The 24551-nt window shown below is 38.8% G+C and overlaps 1 protein-coding gene across 1 annotated transcript in view; it reads left to right on the top strand.

Moving 5' to 3' along the window:
* Window positions 1-1325: 1325 nt before the first annotated feature.
* The window catches only part of atp2a3 (ATPase sarcoplasmic/endoplasmic reticulum Ca2+ transporting 3), an 89957-nt gene continuing 66731 nt past the window's right edge, over window positions 1326-24551 (top strand). Inside the window, exon 1 of the mRNA XM_084730470.1 lies at window positions 1326-1704. Coding sequence (XP_084586596.1) covers window positions 1587-1704 — 118 coding nt within the window. The 5' untranslated portion in view covers window positions 1326-1586. The remainder of the gene's footprint in view (window positions 1705-24551) is intronic.

Genomic DNA, 24551 nt, shown 5'->3' with positions numbered 1-24551 from the left:
GATGTCAGATGAACATTAAAATTGACTTTCTGGCCGAGTCAAGGAGTTTGCAGTAGCTTATATCAGCCAGTTACACTTATAAAATCTGCTTGAGAGTCATTATTTTAGCTGACAAAGTTCACCATCGTCAGCTAGAGATGAGAAGCTACTCTTGTTTACGTCTCTAAGGATTCATAGACATCATATTTCAACAGTTTCCCCCAATTTCAATTTTATATCTGCAACTATTATCACTGTAATGCATAAATGTAGTGCGAGAGTTGAAAGTTTGGCAGACTTAGCAACAGTAACTGAGGAGGGTGGGCCTAAGTGAAGGGTCAATTATTTTACCTCTGTCCTCAGGCTGTGAGACCTCTAAATTGATTGTTGAGATGACTTAAAATTTCAAGGCAATACATTGCAATAGAAAAAAAGTCTTAATAGGTTATTCTGACCTATAATCTTTAATTGAGATAATTTACTTTTCTGCTTTAAATAAACTTGAATCTTTGCATTTTAGATATTGAAAACTCTCTAAAGCCCCAACATGCCAACCTGACTGAAAAAAAGTATTATTTGTTTGTTATTTGTTTTTAACCTAGTTCTTAACTGTAGATCCTTAGCTTGGAGCTGTGAACTGGGTGTGTGTGGTGTGACAGTGTGCAAATGACATGTCAAGGCTTAAGGAGACTTGGATTATGCTAGACAAGCAGTATGGTGGCATTTTATGTTCTTTTTTTTTCAGTTGTTTTTTTTACATTTGAAAACTGGTCACCATTCACTTCCATTGTCTGGGAGATTCTGCAACACTGTTTTCCTGTGAAACTCCAGCAGTGTTGTGCAAACTGACTGAATTTTTATTTTTGGTTGAACTATCCCTTTGAGACTTGCTTGCAACTTGCAAGGCACCAAGAGAACAGTTCCAGGGTTCAAACAGATTCATTACATTTACCTTTATTACAAAATTAGAGGTTATTTTACACCTGATAGGTCGTAAACCTACTGTTTTAATGGCGTCCTTGAGCAAGGCACCGTGTCCCCTTAAGCTGCAGGGGCGCTGATGTGCAGCTGATTGTGATGAAGTCAACATGGGGAAAGATAATTTCTCTATAAGGAGCAATAAAATGACGTCACGTGAGAGCATTAACTCTAACCTGACTCCGAGTTAACAACCTGCACGATGACAGACACGAGCACTGACGGAGCTCCGTGCTGCCTCCCGCTTCAAAGGAAGATGTTTGAAGCGCCTGCACGCGGCAGCTGAAGCCTCCGCTCAGGTACGAGCAGCCAATGGGAGCGCGGGGGGGCGTGCCGCGGAGAAGGAGGCGGTCCGCTTTGCGCACACACACAGCACACCTTCAGATGGAGATGAAGTAGCAGCGGCAGTCGATCAACAGAGCAGCAGCAGCAGCGTGTGTAGCGCGGAGCCGGAGGTTTTTCTTCAGGCCAGGGGGACAGGTGACAGACAGACAGACCAGAGAGACACCGTGAGACACTCACCGCCTCTGCTTCAGGAAATTACCGCTGTTTCTTCACTCCCTCCCCACCTCCCGAGTGCCACAATAGATGTTCCTCAACTACATTTCGACCTGATCATCTAAGCCAAGATGGAAAATGCGCACACTAAATCTGCGACTGAAGTTTTAGACAACTTCGGTGTGAACGAGAACACTGGGCTGACTCTGGAGCAAGTCAAAGTCCATTTAGAGAAATATGGACCGAACGGTGAGTACTTTGATGCATTATTTTACACCTTCAGAGCTGCTGTGTTCCAGCCTGCATCGATTCATCTGCCAGGAAATCCAACTAGTGCCTGTTACTCCACTGTGTGTCAGGCTGCTGCAGCCCGTGCGCGTAAAAAACAATAATATTCCCTGTGGCGCACAGTCAGTGGAAATGTGAATGGCACATTCATTAATGCACATGCCTGTGTTGGAACCACTCACTGCATGTCACACTAGTTGGGACAAGGGCTATATTAGGGCAGATAAACTCATTTAATTCAACTCTGATCGTTTGGAATATTAACCATGTCATGTCAGGTCTGTTTGAAAGTGTGTCAAGTGGCACATACAGTACAGCAGTTCACCGAAGAAGGCTTTATTCTCATGGAAAACAAACCTGCAGCCCTCCTTCACTAAGTATTGACACAGGAGTGTGTGTGTGTGTGTGTGTGAAGACAGACATCCCTGGCTGACATGCAGGGATCAGGAAGTGCAGAGCAGAGCAGGCTCAGGGCTGCTGGAGTGGAAGAAGATGAGGTGGTTCAGATAATGAAACAGAAAATCTTGAACAACCTGTTTTCACTTTCAACAGTTGTTTTCCACGTGGCTTGTTATACTTTACAGTTCAAATTACACAGATAACCCCGGGAAGTAGACATGTGAAGTCATTACAAATAGATTATTTTACAGTGATGAAGATCGAAAAGCTCTACTGTCAATACAAGAGTAGGGCTGTAACTGCCAATTATTGCCATGGTCGATTGTTTTCTCGATGAATCGATTAATAGTTGTTTGTTTTGAAATGTGAGGAAATGGTGAAAAATGTTGATCTGTGTTTCCCAAAGCTCAATGTGACAACCCAACCCAGACAACCCGAAGATACCCAGTTTACTGTCAGAGAGGAGAGAAACCAAAAAATATTCTCATTTTAGAAGCTGGAATCTGAGAATTTAGACTTTTCTTTAAAAAATACTCAAACTAAACTAATCAATAATCAAAATTGTTGCTGATTAATTTAATGATTCTACACAAGTTACTACTGATCAGGTGTCTTCAGAGCTGCACTTTATGGTAAAAAAATATATTGAGATTATTTTGGCAGATTTTACAAGTAGCTGCAGTGAAAATTTTTGCATCATAATTTTCATTTTCACTGGAAAAAAAATCATGTTGATGTTCCATTTGTTGAGGTCTGTACTAGGGGTGTCAGAAAATATGGAGTATCGCGATATTATATATTGTGATAATGCATCGATTCTCAAAAAACTGTATCATGATATCGTGATTCATGCAAATATTTGTGCCAGTGGTTAACTTTAACCCCCAACCGCTAAAATTAGATTAAAAAATAGCAATATATTATCCTGCTTACAGTATCGCAATATATAGGAATATACTGACTGGCAATCCTGTATCATGATACATATTGTGTCATCAGATTTTTGCCAATACACAGCCCTAGTCTTTACCAAAAAACAAACAAACATGTTTTCTTATGCCTGGAGAATAAGATTTGTAGATCAGGGCATCTCTGCAGTGCTACAGAACTTCATTATAATATTTGGATTAACTGTGCAGTCCTGGGTGTTTTTCAGGTGAAACTATAGCTCCTGTTAATGCTGTGTATCGGCTCTCAATACCTTGAAGGCATCGACTAAAGCCAAGTACCAAGCCGTATCAAAACTTCTCTGTGCAAACGATACCTGCATTCGATTCTTTTGGTTCCCAGATCTAGGAAAAAATTACTACTTTTATTTTTTTCTTGCAGCCACACACCAAAAGCGTTGTTTGATTTAATGTGACATATGACTGGCCCGCTGCTCCAGCAGCTACAGCTCATACAGTCTGTGGTGTGGTGAAGTCGAGCTCCGTGTATTTGAGTTGGCAGTTCAGAGTACACAAATTCAATTAAGTTGTATTTGTACAGCATCAAATCATAACAAAGTTATCTCAGATGCCATCAAAACATTTGAAATGTCTGGCTACATATCTATGGTGTTTGATAAAACACTTATTCTTCAGAACTGGGATAAAATCATATTTGAGGGGGTTTTGGTTTTTCTCATCAGATGGAAAATCTTTGGAGTTGACATAGTCGTAGTGAGCAGCCATTTTATTTTTTTAAAGTGTCTCAGAGTTCTCTTAATGCTAATCAAAATACACATTTTAAAACCATAATTCTTATTTGGCTTTGATTTAGAAGGACTACAGAGTTGACATGTTATGGTTGTGACACATCTCATAGCAATATTATTCAATGAAATGTCTAAAAGCAAAAAGAAAGCAGTGTTCCCGCCTTTTTGAAACCAGGAAGTGAGACAGGGGTCCTCAGGGTATAGCTAACAAATTTATGCCTGATTAAATCAGGTTTTTGTAATAAATGTGATGGATTTGATGGAAACCTGGGACCAAAATTTTCATAAAAAAATTATTTTGAAACAAAAATAATTATAATAGCATGGACCAGTATGTTTTCTGTCACAGAGTAAGTTTAGAATAAAAAAAATAAAATAGAGAAGGGGTGAAAAATAAATGCATAAAATGCAGAAGGATTATTTCAGGAATAACTCCATTCACATGATGGGCATTGAAAGAAAGAAGAAGGGGCATAAGTATGAAATGAAGAACTCTGCTGGTATCTGTATCACTGTAAGGGTGCTGGTATGTGTTTTTTTTAAACGGTACCCAGCCCTACCTTCTGTTGAGCAGTGTGGCTCATGCAGCAGAGGGCCCCCCCTGAAGCCTGCACCATCTTTTACTCCCAGCTGGTGTGAGCTTGACGGGTATTTTCATGCCGAGCTCGGACCTGACACCGCCACACCTTTCCCTCCTGGCCTGTCATTTGCATGTGTGGCCAAGCTGTGGAGCAGAGCGGCACATTGTGCCAGTCAAACAGTGGCCCTTTTGTTGCAAGCCAGCCACTCTACCCAGGGGCTCATGATGACTTCATGGAAAAAAAGCGACGTCTTGCCACAGATAACATCTCTTTCGCTTTTAGCTGTGAACTTCCTGCCTTGTTGCGAGCAGCGCAGAGCAGACAAATGCTGGAGGGAGGGAGGGAGGGGGATGCCCTTTTTCCCTTTTGGGAGCTGAATGTATAGGGGGTCATCCACTCAGTGAGCCAAAAAAGGAGAAAAATCAGCATGAAATTAGCTTGAGTTTGTTGACTGTGTTAGTCCACGTCATTACAGAGTGATATACGGCTGCAAAACGGCTCCTTCCCCTCTGCTCACAAACCGCAGACTTTGTAGTTGACTGCAAGGACTCTGTGAGTGTGAGAGTTTTGGTGTTTTGTTCCAGGGAGAGTCCGTTCAAAGCTGTTTGCGGGTGGTACGCTCAGCTCAGCTCAGCTCACTGCTCCCACTGACATGCATGCACAGTGTTTGACTCTGAGGCATAGTTAGCGGGATCTCATTATCAGCCGGATCATTAACCTAAATCAACATGTCCACAAACAACATCCTCACTGTGCGGCTGCGCTCACACACTCAGTGTGCATCTGAGGTCGGACAAGAGGAGGCAAAAAGGAGGTGAAATTGACATGATCTTCACCGCCAACACACTGCTCTGAGTGTCTGCAGGAGGAGGCGCTGACATGCCGATGTGACATCACACTCCTCCTCCTCCTCCGTGGGACTGCTGGGGAGGTTTTGCACTCTGCATCTGTGGGATGGATGGATGGATGAGGGAGTTTAATCACTGCTGGTTTCTAGAAACATCTGAGAACTGTCTGTTAGCTGTTAGCTGTCTAATCAACCCCACAATTAAAACATGATGATCATCATTACTCCTGTAGATAACTTGAAAATGTGGTTACACCGCTTTGAGGTCAGCTGTTTTGTCCTGGTTGTGGGCTTTAATTCTTATGTTGGTGTACACGGCAACATCCATTCAAACTTAAAGGAGCAATATATGAGTTTGAGCCATAGACACTATATTAAATAGGTTGAATCCCTGTTTAATACATGTTCATAATATACATTGAAACAAGTTGTTTCCCTCAAGTATGATTGGCAGCCTGTTCAGTGAAAGGAGGGACCTCAGCTTGAACCAAGAGTCTGACAATTATTTTAAAATATGCATTGTTTCCTTTTGTCTGTAGCTCACTGTTAGTTTTTACAAGGTTAATTTATAATGAGAGGTTATATAAGGTTGTATAATGAGATGTCAGTTGTAGTTCCCTTTCTGTTACTCACAAAAGCCAAAAACACAAAAAAAAACTATATACAGAAAATGGGGAAAATAGTAATTCATAAAAATGATAAATCATAAAAGTAAAACATTTTTTCATAATAAACTGCATTCTAAAAATTAAAAGTTGAGAAAACTTCAAGGCAATGGACTGCATTAGATTTGTGAGTTTTGAACTACTGATCTTTTGTTAAGATAATTTACTTTTCTTCCTTAGATAAACTTAAAGCTTTGAATATTAGAAACTCAAAACGTTGTATTTCAAAAGTATTGATCAAATTCACTGAAGTGAAAGGTGAATATTTTCAATTAATATTATTTAATTTTTCATACACTAAAAGTTTGTAAAACTGAGAGATTCAAGTTTATCTAAAGAAGAAAAGTAAATTATCTCAGCTAAAGATTATAGGTCAACAAAACTTCTTAAACTTTATTTCAAAATGTAAGACTTTGAGCAGTGTGTTGCCTTGAAATTTTAAGTCTTCCCAGTTATTTATATTTTACAGTCTACACGAGCGCAAGACAAGCTCAACATTATACACAACGAGTGGAGTTAAACACACTCTGGAGTGTGTGTTGAGTGACTGCCTGCCAGACTCTGTTAACATTTTTTTCAATTTAAGTGTTCTAAACATCTGCTTCTTAGGGCTCGGCGATACATTGATTATATTTGTTATATTTGTGCATGAATTAATGTGCAGTTATTTTACTTCCATCAGCCATCCACTGTGTAGATCAGCTCAGATTGTAGTATAATAGTTACTGAAAGGACATGTGTTATTTGCTACCACAAAAAAGAAATAAAAAGTCCCTGTTTTTGTGATGCTGCTATAGCATCTTCCTTTTCACAGCAGAGCTTTGCTGTGAAAAGCTAACATTGCTAGTTAGCAGCTATGTTTGTTACTCTACCTGCAGCTTCCAGGTCTGGAAAGTATGTGGAAGACCTCCGGCTTTAGGCTGTTTTAATTGCCTGACTTGTTGCTGCTAACTGGCTAGCTTGACTCACCAGGTGCACACTCCAGGTATACGTCTTTCAATTGGTCGCTTGCTCCAAGCGGCATTGTGGCATCTATGTCTATGTTTTGTCTAAGTCCCTGAGAAACAACAAAAAACCTCGGAGCTGCAACCTACGTGCTGAAAATGGCTAATTAGCGCCTGGAATGCTAATACTATGAATGTAAACAAGCTAACAGCTGTTAGCAGTGATGTTGTCATTTTAATCTGGAGCGTGCCTCCCGAGGTGCAAATGTTCCACCAAAACAAGTTCTCCCTCAACACTATTTTGCAGCAGCACCATCACTGTGTCCTGGGCTTAGCTCCGCCCAAAATGTTTGTGATTGGTTTTCAAACAAGGCAGAATATTTTCCCCCCTTATCGCAGACCTCTCTACACTGACTCATTTTGTGAACATTCAGCATTAACTTTAACATTAAGGCTAAACTATTTTGGAAACATATCTATTTGCGATTAATTTTACTGATATTGCAATTGTGATATGATTTGCGATATTAGAGGGAATGATCATTTTTACATTATTTTTCTCATTTTCATTGAAAAACATGTTAAAGGTCTGATTTTTGTGGCGATGTGTATCAGACAGTGTAGACCTGCAGTGATTTGTTGATTAAACGATTTGATGGCAACTTTTTAATTATTTGGCAGCTATTCTGATAATCGATTAATCAGAAAATTGCCTAAATTCTTTGATTTCAGCTTCTTAAATGTGAATATTTTCTGGTTTCTTTACTTCTCTCTGACAGTAAACTGAATATCTTTGAGTTGTGGATGAAACAAGACATTTAAGGACGTCATTTTGGACATTGATCAACATTTTTCAACATTTTCTGGACCAAATAACTTATCCATTAATGGAAAAGTTATTGCTAGGTAGGTCCAAACATGTGTAAACAAGTGGAGCACATGACCTTATGCTTTTCACGTTTGGACCTATTTTTCAAGTGACAAGATTGTGACAGGATTAATTAATTGATTTTCATTATTTTGTGACATTTTATGGACCAAACAACTATTTGATTTGATCGCCAGATTGATCACTGGTTGAAAAACAGGTGTAAAACAGGCAAACAGACAGAATGGAAAGTTTAAAGGAGACCAGACAGTTGTAGTGTCAGAGAAGCTAGTATTTCTACTTAGCATATTTACTTCATCCCTGATGTAATTTTATGATTTATTACCCATCTATCATGTTACATACTTCTCCTTTAAAGCTGAACTGCCTCATTATTTAGTCTTAGATGGCAGAAGCTCAAGTTTTTGCACTTTTGTCTTATTAGGAAGAGATTCAACTTGTGCTTTGAACTTGTTCTTTAGATTCTTGCTTATAGTTAAATGAAAGCTCCTCACATGTTGCCTTCAGTGGAGCTCTGTAAGTGAAGGCAGGTGAGAGGTGTCTTGTCTTTCTGACGGTATGTCGGTGCTTTCATGTGCTGTGTCAGTAAAACCCCAGCGAGCAGCGTCACAGTTTTTGATCCCATTGGTAAATGAGCTTAGCTGCCACATCTGGACAGTCGTTTCTACAAAGAAGTGTGTGTTGCAGAACAGAGGTGGCGGGCTGACCTTTTATTCACACCTTTCATTTATGGTCCACGAACAGCTCCTTTATTTTTCAACACACACACACACACACACTCACACACGCACACGCACACACACACACACACACACACACACACACACACACACACACACACACACACACACACACACACACACATACACACTCACACTGAAGAAATGAAGCTGCGTTACTGTTAAGAACAACAAGCAGCTCCATTTACAAGACAGTTTATCACTTTCATTGTGAAATAGTTGGTTCTGATGTAGTAGAGGAAGTCACAGGCCTCTTACACACACACACACACACACACACACACACACACACACACACACACACACACACACACACACTCTGTGTGTGGGTGCACCAAGAATGTTTGTGCTGTTACAGCTTGTGGTTCTTGATGATTGTGTCCTGTGCACTCAAACAACCCCGATTTCAAAGGCGTAGTGCGTTCAGTTTCACAAAGTGTCAGTAAAAGAGCATATTGTCCTCATGAGCAATCAACTTTTTTGTTGCCAGGTTGGACCTACAGAGCAATTTGTTCAAAGCAGCTGATGTACAGTTGAAGGAGTGTCACAAGAGCTGTTCATTTATTGATTCCTCTTATTTTCTTGACATTTAAGTGAATTTTGTGCTTTATAGTCCTACAAATTACTGACAGTCAAAGTTGAACTTCTTCATACTTTTGAATTTTAATCTCTTGTTTTATCAGTCACATTATTAATCAAAGTGTGTTAAATAAATCATTCTTTCTGCTTGAGAGCCAACTGAATTAGTCTTGGTTGTGTCTGTTGACACTCCCTCCAGGAAAGAACAATTGTGCAACATATTCAGGTTAAACAGCCTCTCAGTGCACGTCATGACATCATAATGATACACTGTCCAATGCTACATACTGTGGCTGCTTCCACCAACAGTTAATTCATGCTTTAACTATGATTAATGTTACACTAAACGTTTAAACTAGATTCAGTTCATACCTCAATTCAATTTAAACCTCAGTTTAGTTTCTACTCAGACTCTACAATTGAATTCTGTGGCCCCAAAACTTTAAATTTAAATTCAAACTATGATTCAGTGTCAGCTTTAAACTTAAGACTTCAGAAGGTTTCATTTTTAAAACTTTTAAGTTTGAAAACTTTAATATAATGTATTGAGCAAAGTCATTCTCTGCATAGGCTAAGTAGGCTAACTAGCTTTTTAGCTAGCTAGCAAACCATTTAGCTTTTTTCTTTTTCAGCCAACTACCAAACAGTTTAACTTTAAAAACACTTTACAGTGTACACTGTACACTGTACACTGTACACCTACACTTTAAGGTAGCTAGCTGCTATATGTTGATTGTATTTCCTTCACTTGCTGTCTTGTTGTTGTTTTGTTGTTGTTGTTGTTTTGTAATGTGTTGTAGCAGAGGACCACAGTGGAAATAAGCCTTCTGACTTTATTGTGTTTTTATACTGTGATTTTTAATGGATGTAATGATTGCTGTGCAATGTCCAACATGTTTATCATCAAATAAATGTAATCAGTCAATTAGTTAATAAATCAATACAACAACATATAATAACAATACTTATTTCTTTTTTAGCTAGTTAGCAAACAACACAACTTTTTAATTTGCTTTTCTCTAGCTAGCAAACAATATACATTTTTATTTACTTTTTATAGTAGTAACTGATGTAACTTTTTAAAATTTACTTTTCCTGGCCAGTAAACAATGTATTTTTTGTTTGCTTTTTCTAGCTCTGCTTTTTATCACTTCATTGTGATGCAATTTCATTTATTTATTTATTTATGTAAATTTGGTTAAGCAAGCATCTCTGCATTATAAAACTGGATCACATCACTATACTTGGAATTATTAAACTCAAATTAACTTTGAACTGTGCAACAGATTTTAAACATGCAATCACTCATTTTAAACTTAGTTTTACTAAACTCTGATTAGAACTCAGATTAAATAAATCACTTTCTTAGATGATCTGTCCAACGTGGACGGGACAAGACAAACTTGTGAGCGTTGTGGACACCAGCTCCATAGGGCCTCATTGATGTGTCTGACATTAAGGCAATTTAGTGATTTTATTGATTTGATTATTAGACATGTGAGTCTGTTTTCCATAAATGTGAATGCAATACCTCTGACACCTAAAAGGTCACTGATGAAATCCCAGGAGTGTCTGACGTTAATGCTTGTGAGTAGCAGGTAAAACCATCCCGGGTAAATTATGCAACCTTTCTGAACTTTCCTCACTCTGGTTTGTGCCACGAATAATGATTACAACTTCCTCACTCACTGTTGTTTCTCTTCCTGTTCTGCAACTTGACATAAAAGCCGCCTGACTTACTCACTCTCGCGTTTGAAATACAAGAGACGTTCTGCTGCTTCCTGCTCCTCCTCCTCCTCCTCCTCCTCCTTCACACTGCAGAACACTCCTTCAATCAGCAGCTTCCACTTAACTCTCACTTGTTCTGAGAAGTGTCCAGTTGAGAGTTAAATTGTGGTAACAGTGTTGCAGTTGTGTGGGCTGAGAAAGGAGAGTTAAAGTTGTAGAGAAGTAATTTGAAGTCCTTGGGGTGTTGAGTCACTTCTCTCTTCAGTGGGCTCTCTGTGTGTGCCTGCCCAGCTGCCTTCAAAGGAGCTGTGATCCTGTTGGAGCTTGTCACTTGTGTTGCCTTCCTCCCTCCCACCTCTGCAGCTGTCACTCACCATCATTGCCCTCATGCTTAGATGCTGTTGAGTCACCGGGCCTCTAACGCAACGTCGCTGCCGTCTGCTGCCCGGCCGCTCTGCTAACAACACGGTCCGGCCTGCTCAGGAGATGTGCACTCTGAAGTGTTTGTGTTTGGGCTGTGTCTGCAGGGCATACCATGAAGTGAACTCCAGGTCATCTAAAAGCTGTTTGTGCAGAATAATAAGCTGTATGTAAAGTTATCTTGTGCTCCTCATTAGTGCCTTGACAAATAAGTAAATACTAGAAAAGTCATGTGTTAGGAGGTGATGAGTAAACCTGTTCAAAAACAAGCAACAAAAAAAACTGTCCAAATACAAAATAACATGAAGAGACACAACAATTATTTTATTCTCTTATTGACTGTATTTGATTATTATTTCATGAACAAAAAAATCATTAATCCAAATTCAACACCAGTTACAGGTTTCACAGTAAAATTAGTAATAGGGCTGCAACTAACAATTATTCTTTTTTTTTTAGATAAATATTATTTAAATATTTTATTTTCAAATTTCAGATTTAACATGACATACAGAACACACAAACACACATGGCTCCAGATCCCCTCCCTGAGAAGCTATTCAAAAGGAGAAGGTAGTCGACAAGTTAGTCAGAAAATAAGTAAATACATTTAATAGTAATGTAAAATGAAATAAAGATGAATAAATACAACATAAAGTAAGATGTATGATGGTGTTTGAAATGTTTAGCTATTTTTTTTTTTTAAATCAAATCATGTAAAGGCGTTGACAGAGTTTCAGTATAGGTCAAGTAGGGCTGCCAAATTTTCAGAAAGGTGTTGTAATGAATTATTTTCATAGACAATTAATCTGACTTAATGACAGAAAATGGTGAAAAATGTTGATCAGTGTTATTCAAAGCCCAAGATGACGTAGTCACATTTAAGCAGTGGGAAACGAGAAAAAAAGAGAATTGTGACATTTTTCTTAAAAAAGTTTTTAAGAAATTATTTGATTCTAAACAGTTGGTGATTCATTTAATAATTGATTCATGATTACAGCTTTAGTACTTTGTAATGTTTTCAAACTAGTGACTCATTTTTCAACTGTTTCTGAAACTGTATATTGAAGCAGCCACTGGTTTGACTGTAAGCTGTACTAACCATGTGGTCAGCAGGAGTGAACAATAAGGACTGTCTGGTTGCCCAGGGCAAGTAAAATGTCATGTCTGGCAACTGACTGGACATGTGCTTAAAAAAAGTTTAATGTGCCTTTTAAGTAACCAGCCAGCTGACTCTTTCATTGTTGAAATGATTGCATAATTTCTATGATGGTGAGGAATGGCCATTTTAACAGGTACATTTGTGTCTGTTGATATAGAATATGTTTTATATAACCCAATATCACAAATCATAATGTGCCTCAGGGTGCTTTACAGTCCAGAGCAACTAAAATGCCATGTTGGTCTATTAAATCCAGTAATTTTTAATGCAGCAATATCAGAAAATGCTGTTTTCAGCCTCATCAGTATGAAGATTTCCTGCTTTTCCTCATTTATTATCATATTAAACCGAGTATCTTTGGGTTTTAAACTGACAAAATGAGACATTTAAAGACATCTCCTTGGACTTTAAACAAATGGGATGGACATTTTTCACCATCTTCTGACATTTAATAGATGTTGCAGCCCCAGATTAAACATGACATTTAACTTCTTAACGTCTTAGTTCTTATTTGAGAACTGCTAACAAATAAAAGTGAACAAGGGCAAGTAGAAATAGACTTTGGGTCAGTAGATTTCTGACTAAACTAACTCACAGTTCAACATTTAACATGAACACTGAACCCTGGTTAGTGTTACCATTTCAATTTGGCATTAGCACTGTATTCGACTACCGCACTTTGAAAAGCTCATAGTAAATACTGTCCCAGATCACCCAGCAGTCTCCCAGCCACAGCACGCAGCATTCGACTCTATTCACTCATTGCTCATCGTGACACGTTGTTACATAGTTTAGTTGCTCAACCAACATATTCTGTTCATTTGAAGTGTTGCACTGGTTGAAGTGGTTGTACAAGTGTTGCAACAGGACAAACACCACAGGCTCTGTACAAGACCTTGTGTCAGTTGTTGGGCATGTTGCAGTGACAGTCACTGTCTTCTCCACACTCATTTGTATTTATGTAAATGTGCAGGAGGTTATTGCATATACTCTGCAAAACACAAGACAGAGTGAGTGTTTCTGCAACACCTTGATAATACTGATGACCGAAGATACATTTTGAGCAGTTGCTCCTCATGTTTTGAGATTGTGTCAAGACAGTTAAAATGTTCAAATACAGGAGAAATCTGTAATATATTTTAAATGATCAAAGGATGCGTCATCAGAGATAAAAGAAACACACTCATCTGAAATACTTGCTTCTTTGACAACAACATTCAGCTGTGATGTCCCCTTTTCAAATTTATATTCCAGACTGGAATTACTTTTAGTTTGCCTGTTTACATTAATTAGAGTTCTAATTAATGCTGAATGTTCACCAAATGATTAAGTGTCTGTTTATGAGTCATAAGAAATCCTCAGTAACTTTGTAGAAGGAGTAGATGTTTATTACAGTTAAACTGAGCAAAATGTTCATAGAGTTTGGCAGGCAGTGAGACAGGAAGACCCTGAACTCCAACTCCAGAGTGTATTTTCAGAGCAGTGGGCTTTTGTTTTCATGATAATGGGTTGAACTTAACATTGACAGAAAACTGACTAGAGCTGCAACGGATCGCAGTTGACCCGTGTCCCATACGGATCGCCCTCTATGGTTCGACACGTGTGTGATCCGTGGACCACATGTGAGCATCATAGTTTTACTGTCACTGTTGCTTTTGTATAAGTTATAATACTCAAAATCTCAATGCAGAGTTGCAGTGAACAGACAGGACAGATGCTGCTGTGTGCAGCGCATCTCTGATTTAAAAGCCGTCACATCACCTTGAGTGAAATCCAGACCATAATTTTTTTCACTGATGTAACTATGCTATCACCAAAGAAACAGATCATAAAACTTTGGTGATATCAGCTGTCTTAACTTCTACACAGCTCCTCACTGGTGCAGCTCTGTCTCGCCCCGTCTGTGACACAGTGTGTCTGCTGATTGATTGATTGATCATGACTTCTAACCAATCAGATGTGCTGTGCTGTAGGCGGGACATTGAACCAGACTATAGAGCGTAGTTGTGTATTATACTGTACAGTGTATAATGATCTAATATATGTATAGTATATACATAGTACAGCACTGTATAAGTTTGAAGTTTTTAACATTATTAGTATTATCATTATTATTACATTACATAACTATGGTGATAATTACAGACAGACAAAGATCAAAGACAAGTGCATTTTTAAAATAATTTAACCCTAATCCCACCACTTTTTTCTTTTTTGCTGATCCGAAAAATGATCCGATCCATAACTCAAAACCGTGATACGATCCGAACCGTGAGTTTTTTTGATCCGTTGCACCCGTAGAACTGACAGTTATAAACAGCTGATCAACTTACAGTGGAGGACTCGTTGTAGCTTGATAATGTCAGTTTACGACGTTGTGCGCATCCTGTGCCCCTGCGGTGTTTCTGCAGCCTGCAGAGTTTTCCCATATCTGGGGAGGAGCTGGAGAAAACAACTTTCTTCAACCATAGATCCTATATTTAATAGGATTCCAACCTGTTTTATACACAGTCTATAGCTCCAACTCACTCCTTGAATTGCAGTACTCCTTTTTGCATGTGCAGTTGCTACATGTTGCTCCTTTAAAGGTGTGAAAATGAAGTGACTAAAATAATGACTGATAAAAACATAACCTTGCAGAGAATTTATGACAAAATCACAGAATAATTCCACTCTTCAAGTAAACATGGAAAAGTGCAATTTATCAAACTTCAGAGGATTTTAAAGATATGGCTGCCATATTCTGTTATTTTTGTTATTGTCAACACGTACCATAAAAAGACCAACAGGCACATACTTTTCATACGTTGCTACCAAAGATATAAAGCTTCAAAAGGAGGTCATAAATATACAAATACATATTCTCATTGTTTAGCAGTTAATAATTTTCAATAATTTCATAGAGCAGCTGGACAGTGTTTTTTTTAGCAAATGTTAGTCAAACAGGAGTTAATGGTTCATTTATTGGGGACTACTTTCTGCTGTGGATTTGGTGCGCTAGTGAGTTTTTCCATTTTTTGGACAGTGTATGTAACACTGACTTACAAGAGGTTGTGCCCAGAGTCATTATATTAATGGAACCTGTAAAATATCAGGTTTTTGATACACAGGCAATACAGATATGATATAATATGGAACAGTCACTCCCAAACACTGGGTCGTGACCCACAGGTGGGGCAAGGGAGCTTTTATTTGGGTCGCTAAATAAGTAAAAGATTATGGAAGAAATTCTGCACATTTAAGATTTATGAATATCGTTGAGTTGTGGACAAGACATTTGAGGACATCATCTTGGATTTGGACTTTTTGTGACATTTTATGGAACAAACAACCAATCAATTAGCAGCCACATTGATCGCGAGTTGAAAAATCGGTTCAACCTTGTGAAAACAGGTGGAGTGCATGGACGTACATATTTTGAATTGGGTCACGATGGTTTGTCATTTTTAAGGTTTAGGGAACACTGATATAGAATATCACCAGACTTATTCTTTAATATCATTCTGGCACCTCAGAGAGGGATTTAGTCCATGATGAGGATGCTAAAAGTGTAGGTTTTTAAAGTCACACCATATTTCACAGTGGCTTATACAGAGCATACAGTGTTAGTGGGTGTATTGCTTTTTAATCGTTTCTAAAATAATTCCACAGTTTGAATTTTCTCACTAGTTTTTGACCATCTTCCATTGCTGCAGGGCTCAGATCAGTAAAGTTGCAGTGAACCAGGCATTTGATTGGACAGAAGTGTCGCTCTGGTTTCTAAACCTAGAATGAAGCCTATAAATAGTGTGGTGGTAACACAGATATTTCAGTCTGCCGATCAGGGGATTGCGGACTATTTTTCGCAGCATTCAGCTTCTCCAATTGGCTACTGGGTGGCCGGGTGCCATCCTCCTCGCTGGCCTGTTGGGATGTTCAAAAAATGGTTCTCTGCACAGCTGTGACCTTAAAGAGGAAGCTCCGTTCCCTGACGAGATACCAGCTCTGCGCTAATCACCTCACGCATGTCCTGCTCAGCTGACAGGCCCTTTTCCTTTTCCTCTGAAACTCACCAGTAGAACTCATCATACTGGGAGTACTGGGAGTGTTCATTTCAACCCCACTCTAATGTGCAACAAGCAGGAAACACTTTTAGAAATAAGGGATCCAAGAGGGAACTTAAGTTCTACCCAGAACCATTTGCTTCTGAAGAACCCTTGTTTGAAGACAGGGTTTGTCAAGGGATCTTTATAAGACTAAGGGTTCTATTGAGAACCCTTTTCATTCAAAGAACTTTTTTGGTAGAACTCTTCTGTCGAGGCTTCTTTGCACCATAAAATATAAGCGTTCTAGATAGAACCCCAGTGTGGGGTCTAGATAAAAGCCTTGGAATATAAAAAGGTTCTCAGTAGAATCTCCTGAGTGTGTTCTAGATAAAACCCTCGATATATAAATAGATTTTCTGTTGAACCCTCTGAATGTTTTAATCTAATTCCAAGGGTCTATTCCCTTGGAATATAAAAAGTTTCTTGGTAGAACCTCCTGGGTGGGCTCTAGAGAAAACCTTGGAATATAGAAAGGTTCTTGTTATAACCTCTTGGTTCTGGATAAAAACCTTGGAATATACAAATGTTACCTGTGGAACTTCCTGAGTGTTTTCTTGATAAACACCCTGGGAACACCCTTGAAATCTGAAAAGCTTCACTGTGGAGCACCCTGAGTGTGCTATAGATGGAACACTTGGAATATAAAAATGTTTAGAACCCCCTGGGTAGGTTCTAGATAAAAACCTCTGAGCTACATCTCCATAGAACCCCCTGAATGTGTTAGATTATTTTCTTACATAAAAACATTCTCTGTAGAACCTCCTGGGTGGGTTCTAGATAAAACCCTAGGCATATAAAAAGGTCAGTTGTAGAACCCCCTGAATATGATCTAGATAAACACCCATGGAAAATAAAAAATAGTCTCTGCAGAACTTCCTTAGTGTGTTATAGATAGAACACTTGGAGTATAAAAATGTTAACACTAGAACCCTCTGGGTGGGTTTTAGATAAAACCCTTCTTTGTAGAACCCCCCGAATGTGTCCTTGCTAGCACTCTTAGAAGGTGGAAAGGTTCTGGGTGGAACCCCCAGTGAGGGTTCTGGGTGGAAAGCCAGGGTTCTCCTATGGGGACGACTCAGAGAACCTTTCATGGTTCTATTTATGATCTTTCTTTCTCAGAGTGTGTGTGTGCAGATGTGTGAGGTAGATGGATAAACACATTCCTCTTGTATTTGATCATCATCTGTTTCACTGTTTCGTGGTTCAGATAATCTGTTTGTGGAAAATGAAATTTGCTAATCAGACTGAAGTGAACGTGTAAGTTCTTAAGAACCGGCTGTTGTGTAAGGTGTGTGTTTTTGTTGATGTTGATGTCTTAGATACTCCAGCAGGATGAATATGGGAGTGATGCTGCAGTGTAATTTCAGCCTGTGCTGTCCTGTTCAACATCCTGAGGAAAAATCCAGTCTCTTTTTCCCTGACCACAGCTCAATGACGTCAGAAACGGTCTGGCCAATAGGCGGCCGCAGCAGCCATTGAGCTGAATCTCATGTCATTTTCTGTCTTAATTGGCTTGAAAAGATAAAATCTCCGCTTTGAAACTAATTCTGCTTTTCTGACTCGACAGCGTCACAAAAGAGATGATGTGTGCTGCACTGACAGTCGATGGTGTTTCCTCTCTGAGTCCCGGCAGCATGGAGAGAATTACTGGTTGATCAGTTGATCAAACACAGCATCATTCCTCTCCACCAGTGTCTCTTCTAGTCTCTCACTGAAATGAAACCATTATTTCTTTTCTTTGTCCACAGCATTCAGCACTAAACTAAAGTCCAACTCATTTCAGTCCCAGAGTCTGGACGTGTCTGCAGCTTTTAAATATTTGCCAAATGTTAGTCGGGAAAATGTTACTGCAGCTCCGAGCTCAATTTGTAGCAGTGAATCGAGAAAATCTACTGTGGGTTAAAACACGTTCCAGATAGAAAGTGATAAAAACCTTATAGGAGTATAAAATGGTTCTCTGTAGAACCCCTGAATGTGATTGATTAAACCCTTGGAGTGTTAAAGGTTCTCTATAAAACCCCCTGAATGTGTTAGATTAAATCTGTGCAGTATAAAGTAGTTTCCGGTAGAACCTCCTAAGTGTGCTATATAGAAGACTTGGAATATAAAAATTTTCATGCTAGAACCCTTTGTATGTGTTCTAGATAAACCCCTGGAATATAAAAAGGTTATCTGTAGAACCCTCAGAATGTGTTATAGATACAGCATTTGAAATAGAAAAACCCCCTGGGTGGGTTCTAGATAAAACCCCTGAAGTGTAAACATGTATAAGATTAAACTTATATATAGATAGAACATTTTGAATATAAAAATGTTTGTGCTAGAACCCTCTAGGTGAGTTCTGGATGAAATTCTTGGAATATAAAAAGCGTGGGTTTTAGATAAAACCCTTGAATATGAAAACGTTCTCTATAGAACCCCCTGAATGTGTTATAGATAGAATACTTGGAATATTAAAATATTTGTGCTAGAACCTGCCCTGGTGGGTTCTACTGAAACTACTGAGAATATTTGTTACTCTGTAATTAGCAGGGGTGGAAGTAACTAATTCCAAATATTCATATAACTGTAATTAAGTAGTTCTTTTGGGTACTTGTACTTTTATGAGTAGATTTTCAAGTCTGGACTTTTACTTACAATTAAACATGCATTACAAGATGTAGTCTACTTAGTTACTTTTAAAATCATAGTTGAGTACTGAGTACAACTTGAATCAGTATTCAAACATTCTTATAAATTATTGATGATTAATTGTGAACAGTACAGGAGTTGGGTTGCTACTGTTGATTATTCATTAAATGTCAATGATTAAAAAGTAACTAATACTAGAATACTTTGTACTAACACATTTACTTTTACTTGTAATTGAGTAATATTATAGTTATGATATTCAGTACTCTTTACACCACTGGTAATTAGTTACTTCCACTCCTGATTAGCATGCTAACACACTAAACTAAGCTAATGAACATGCTAAATATCAAATGCTAGCATGGCTGTAAGCTCTCATTCTTGTGTTTGAGCTGTAATCCAGTATGAGAGGTTTTTATTGGGCCTATAGTGAGTGAGGAGCAGCTGCCTGTCAGGTCTTCATGTCCTTGCTTCACTCTGCTGCTGAGGAGCGATTAGTGGGTACCACCTCCTCCTCTGCTCCACATCTGATCCTCAGGGTGGCTGTCCAGAGGTCGCCGGGGCTCCCAAAGATAGCAGCTGCTCACCCACTTAACGCGGCTGCGTATGACTCCCTCAGAGGAGGGAAGCCCTCCATTGACATTTATGTAAATGAAGGAAACATTGACTTTGTCAGACTGCAGACATCTCCTCTGCAATAACCTGCGATGCCTTCTGTGTAGCACAGATAACAAGGTTAGGGAGGAGAATGGGGAACATTTATAATTCACATTTGATATGGTTAATGCATTCAGACCTCTTCCGGTGGGAGAATACATTAGCAGAGTGAGCGGATATAGGAAGCTATAGTGGAGTATGTCATTAGGGCTCACCTCATCATGGTATTTATAGCCCTGTTTTACATTCTCATGGTGAGTGGATGAGTGGCATCCTGGAGCTGGAACCTCTTACACTGTAAAAATAAACTATTTGTTCTAACTTCAAAAAAAGTTTGAAGTGAATTTGAAAAAACAAGTTGTAATTTTGTAATAATTCAAAACAAATAAACATTTCCAGTCAAACAAACACTTAACTTTAATTCAGTTGAACTTGCACATGTGTTCAAGCGGCTTAAAGGGTTAGTTCACCCAGAAATGAAAATTCAGTCATTATCTAGTCACCCTCATGCTGAATGAAGGTCAGGTTTAGTTTTTTAGTCCACGAAACACTGCTGCAGTTTCACAGGAAAACAGTGTTGCACAATCTCCTAAACAATGGAAGTGAATGGTGGCCAGTTTTCAAATGTAAAAAAACAACAGAATTAAGAGTTAAAATGCCACCATACTGCTTGTCTGGTGTAATCCAAGTCTCCTAAAGCCCCAACATGCCAAGTTGACTAAAAAACATTAGGAGACTTGGATTACACTAGAGCACTATGGAGGCATTTTATGTTTTTTCCCAGTTGTTTTCAAGTTGTTTTACATTTGCGCATTCATTATTCACTTCCATTGTTTGGGAGATTCTCCAACACAGTTTTCCTGTGAAATTCCAGCAGTGTTTTGTGGACTAAAAAACTAAACCGATCCTCAGCCGGCATGACGGTGAGTGAGATAATGACAGAATTTTCTACAGTGTACTGAAGCAGCACACTTGCTGCTGTACCTCCATGCACCCACTCTGCCTCTGCTCACACTTTACCAGCTGGCTGTTTATTATTTGGAGGTGTGTCTGCTTGCCTGCATGCTAACTGTGTGTTAGCAGCCTGCGGAGGCTAGTTGTTCACATCACAATGTGTGGGGTTTTTGATGCCTGCAGTCAGAGCGTGCTGCATCAAGGCCCCGCATATTGCATAACAGTTATTCTTGGTAAATTTTGACAGACACTGGCACATTATCTCGTGAAACGCTTGTTTTCAAGAAGCCTTCATGAGCCAGGTCGCCATGGTAACTGCTGAAAACTTTCTCATGTTTGTGGTTTACACAGGAGGGCCTGAACTCTAGCTTGTTAATACTACCTAACCACACTCAGATGTGATGTTTAATGGGGGTCCCAATAATCTGCACTGTTAATGGACTCTGTCAGACTACACTGTAAAAATAAACTACTTGGTTTAACTTAAAAAGTTAGTCCAGGCTTTCATGAATGTTTAAATTGAATTTAAAAAGACAAGTTGAGGAAATTTTGGAATGATTAAAATCAAATAAAGACTTTTCTTATCAAATAAACTTGATAAGTTGTACAAGTTGTGCAGTACAGTTGTAAGTTGAACCAAGAACTCCTCTGTCACATTAACAAATATTTATGACGTTCAACTTTTACTGTAATTTATTAACTTTTTGTTAACCAATTCAATACTAGTCTTCATCATTCTTCACAGTGTTTTCATAATTGACCCATCCTAAGTCCTGTCTGGGACCTTAGTCAGCTTTGTCCTTTTCCTGTTTTCTGTATGTAGACATGCTACATGCTAGGCTCATCCATGTTGAAAAGAAAACCACATTTTGAACATGGTTAAAAAGTGTTGCCAGGAGAAAAAGCCCCATATACTGTCAAATCCAGCTAATTTTAGCAAAATGCTAGAAAACTAGCTAGCAAATTGGCATCAGTTGTTAAGCTAGCTAGTAACATCTGATAGCTAATGTTGTCAGAATGCTAGCTAAGTAGCTAGCTAACCTCTGTGTAAGTGTAAGATCCACCAATACCAAGCTTGCTTGCTGTTATTGGAGCACAGAGCAAAAAGAGGTGGGACTTAGAAAGAGTTAGCTGTAGAAACAAGCAACTATGACTTATCTGAAAGCTATAACATGAAACATTTTCACATTAAAATGTCTGAAAATGCAGGACATATGATATGTTCTGTTGAGTTGTGTACTTGCATTGTTGTAAATGTTTCCAGCAATGTTCAAATGCACAAATGCAGAGAAATACTATTTTTTCCCCATTTTCTAAAAAGATTATTTATCATACATATTGAGGCAAAAAACAAAGGGTAAAGAAGGAAAAATAAATAATAAATAAAATACACAAACAACAGCAACATCAGAAAATAAGTGATAGTATAATAACAATAAAAATAAGAATAAAAGTAAAAAAATAGTTACTACTTATACGTTATTTCATCAGATATAATTAAACAAGTCTATAGATTTAGGTTTAAGTTGAGGATACACGAAATGCATAATTTATTTAAGGGAAGGGTGTGTTTCCTGCTACCTGTTGCTGGCTAGTTGCAAGTTACTGTAACTTCTAGGAAAACATGTGATACATCAGATAATGAAGAAGGAAGTCAGTACAAATGTGATATAAATAAAACTTTCATATTATCTCATCCATGAACATGATTTTGAGTCATGCAATTACTTGGTGGTTGTTTAAAAGTGAAGATAACTCCTATGTTCCCACGCTATTTCACAATGTTTTTTTTTTTTTTAATGTTGAAGACTCCTTGCAGCAGAATTTATATATTGTGTGTTATAAATTGTATTAGAGATGCACAGCAAGTCTTCAGATATGTTTTCTGTAAACTTTAAAAAAACTAATTTAATGAGTTGATTGAACTTTGTGCAGCACATTCAACTCATCATTTCAAGTCAAAAGACTTAAAGTTAGGACAACTCATGTTTAAGTTCTTGGAATAAATGCTAGAAATTTTAAGTGTAATTAACTTGAAATAAAACTAGTTTATTTACGTTAAATTAATGAGAACAGCAAAAATTTTTTCAGTGTAGAAATAGGAGCTTACAGTGAAAGCTCCTCTATCAGCAGATGGGTTGCAGTGCAGATAGATAGATGGCCAGTTTCCTGCTTTTCTTCCTGACGCTCTGTCTCTGGACACAGAAACCAGCTCCCTGCTGTTGTTGGCAACTGTCTCCAGGAAGTGTCTCCCCTCTGCTCGGCGCTGCTCGCTTTTTCTGCTGCGCGTAAACAAGCTCTTTTATTCATTGTCTGGGCCGGGAGAGAAGAGGCGGCGGCGGCGGGGGGAGGAGGGAGGTGCTGTGGGGACACGGAGGGAGAGGTGAAGTCAGTATTCAGGAATGTGCCTGGGCAAGCCTCTGGTTGACACGGCCCAGATGACTGTGAGGGAATCCTTGGCAGAGGGAAGCCGGGGAACCCCGCTCAACACCTCCAGCCCTTTCCCTCCCTCCCTCTGCCTCTCTCTCTTTCCCCTGTCGTCTGTCTTGTCCTTTCAGTCAGTCCATCTTTGTCTCCAGCTCTGGAGTCGCAGCCAGCCTGTCTGCCATAAAAACATTATACAACCAGGGAGGCACAGTAATGGGGAAACAGGCTTATGTCAGACTGGTGGAGCATGGAAAACAGCAGAACCCACTTCTCCACATTTCTGCTGCTGCAGGCAGAGTGCAGCCAAAAGTCCCCCGTGAGTTCAACCGTGTCCAACCTGAACTCTGAAAACCCTCCAGACAGCAAATTTGAAAAGCTATTCACACTGACTCATCAGCTGTTATTACACAGGCTGAGGATGGTCATTCATGGAGCACCAGGGTCAGTCCCAGAAAGGTTGTTTTCTAACAGATTATCAACATCTAATAATATTCAGCAGATCATGTGCAGGTTTGACTTACTTGACATTGGGTTGTAAGTGGTACTTATTGGTAATCAGTGTATGAACCACAGTATGTCTGTCAGCATGCACCCACTTTAGAGAAGCTGAGAGGAGTACCAGCACAGAAGCTGAGCAATGTACCTCAGTGGACGGGGTTGGCAACAAAAAGTGTCTTAGCCACCACCTAAAAAAAATATCAAAGTGTACAATATACTTTACTGTGCCGTCAGACAGGCTTTTCTGACAGGAAACTGCTGTAATATAGGCCAAATATCGCACCCTCTCCAACCAAACAAAACTCCATGAGCAAAACCAGTAATTTTACCCCTGCAGAACTCAGAAGTTGCTGGTCTACCACTGCCTCAGTTTTTTTAGTTTGTTTGTGTTACTGTGCTGCTTGAGTGAATCCAAATTACCCTTTAAAAAAACACCAAAGTCACACAATAACATGAACAAAGTATCAGATCAAGGCAGTGGTAGACAAGCAACAACCGTGAAATTCCTGATTTTGCCTCTGGAGTTTGGTTGGTTTTGAGAAGGTGATAATTTGGCTTCTATGATGACAGTTTTCCGTCATAAAAGCCTGCCTGATGGCAAGGTAAAGCAGTGAAAATACTCAAAATATATCATACACTTAAACTGATATATATATATATATATATATATATATATATATATATATATATATATTATTATTATTTTTTTTTTTTTTTTTTTTTTTTGTGGATCTTTTTTAAAGAGACAGTTCACCCCAAAATCAAAAATCCATATTTTTATATGGATTGTATAGTATTGTTTATCCACCTGTACTGTTGCCTAGTTTTAGACATATCTGCTGTAGAGATGTCCTCTTTCTCTACAATATAATGGAACTAGTTGGCACTAGTCCTGTGATGCTTAAA

This window comes from Lutjanus erythropterus, chromosome 11 (genome assembly GCF_056507025.1).
Source record: "Lutjanus erythropterus isolate fLutEry1 chromosome 11, fLutEry1.hap2, whole genome shotgun sequence".
NCBI lineage: Eukaryota > Metazoa > Chordata > Actinopteri > Lutjaniformes > Lutjanidae > Lutjanus > Lutjanus erythropterus.
This window is presented reverse-complemented; position numbering and strand designations above follow the sequence as displayed.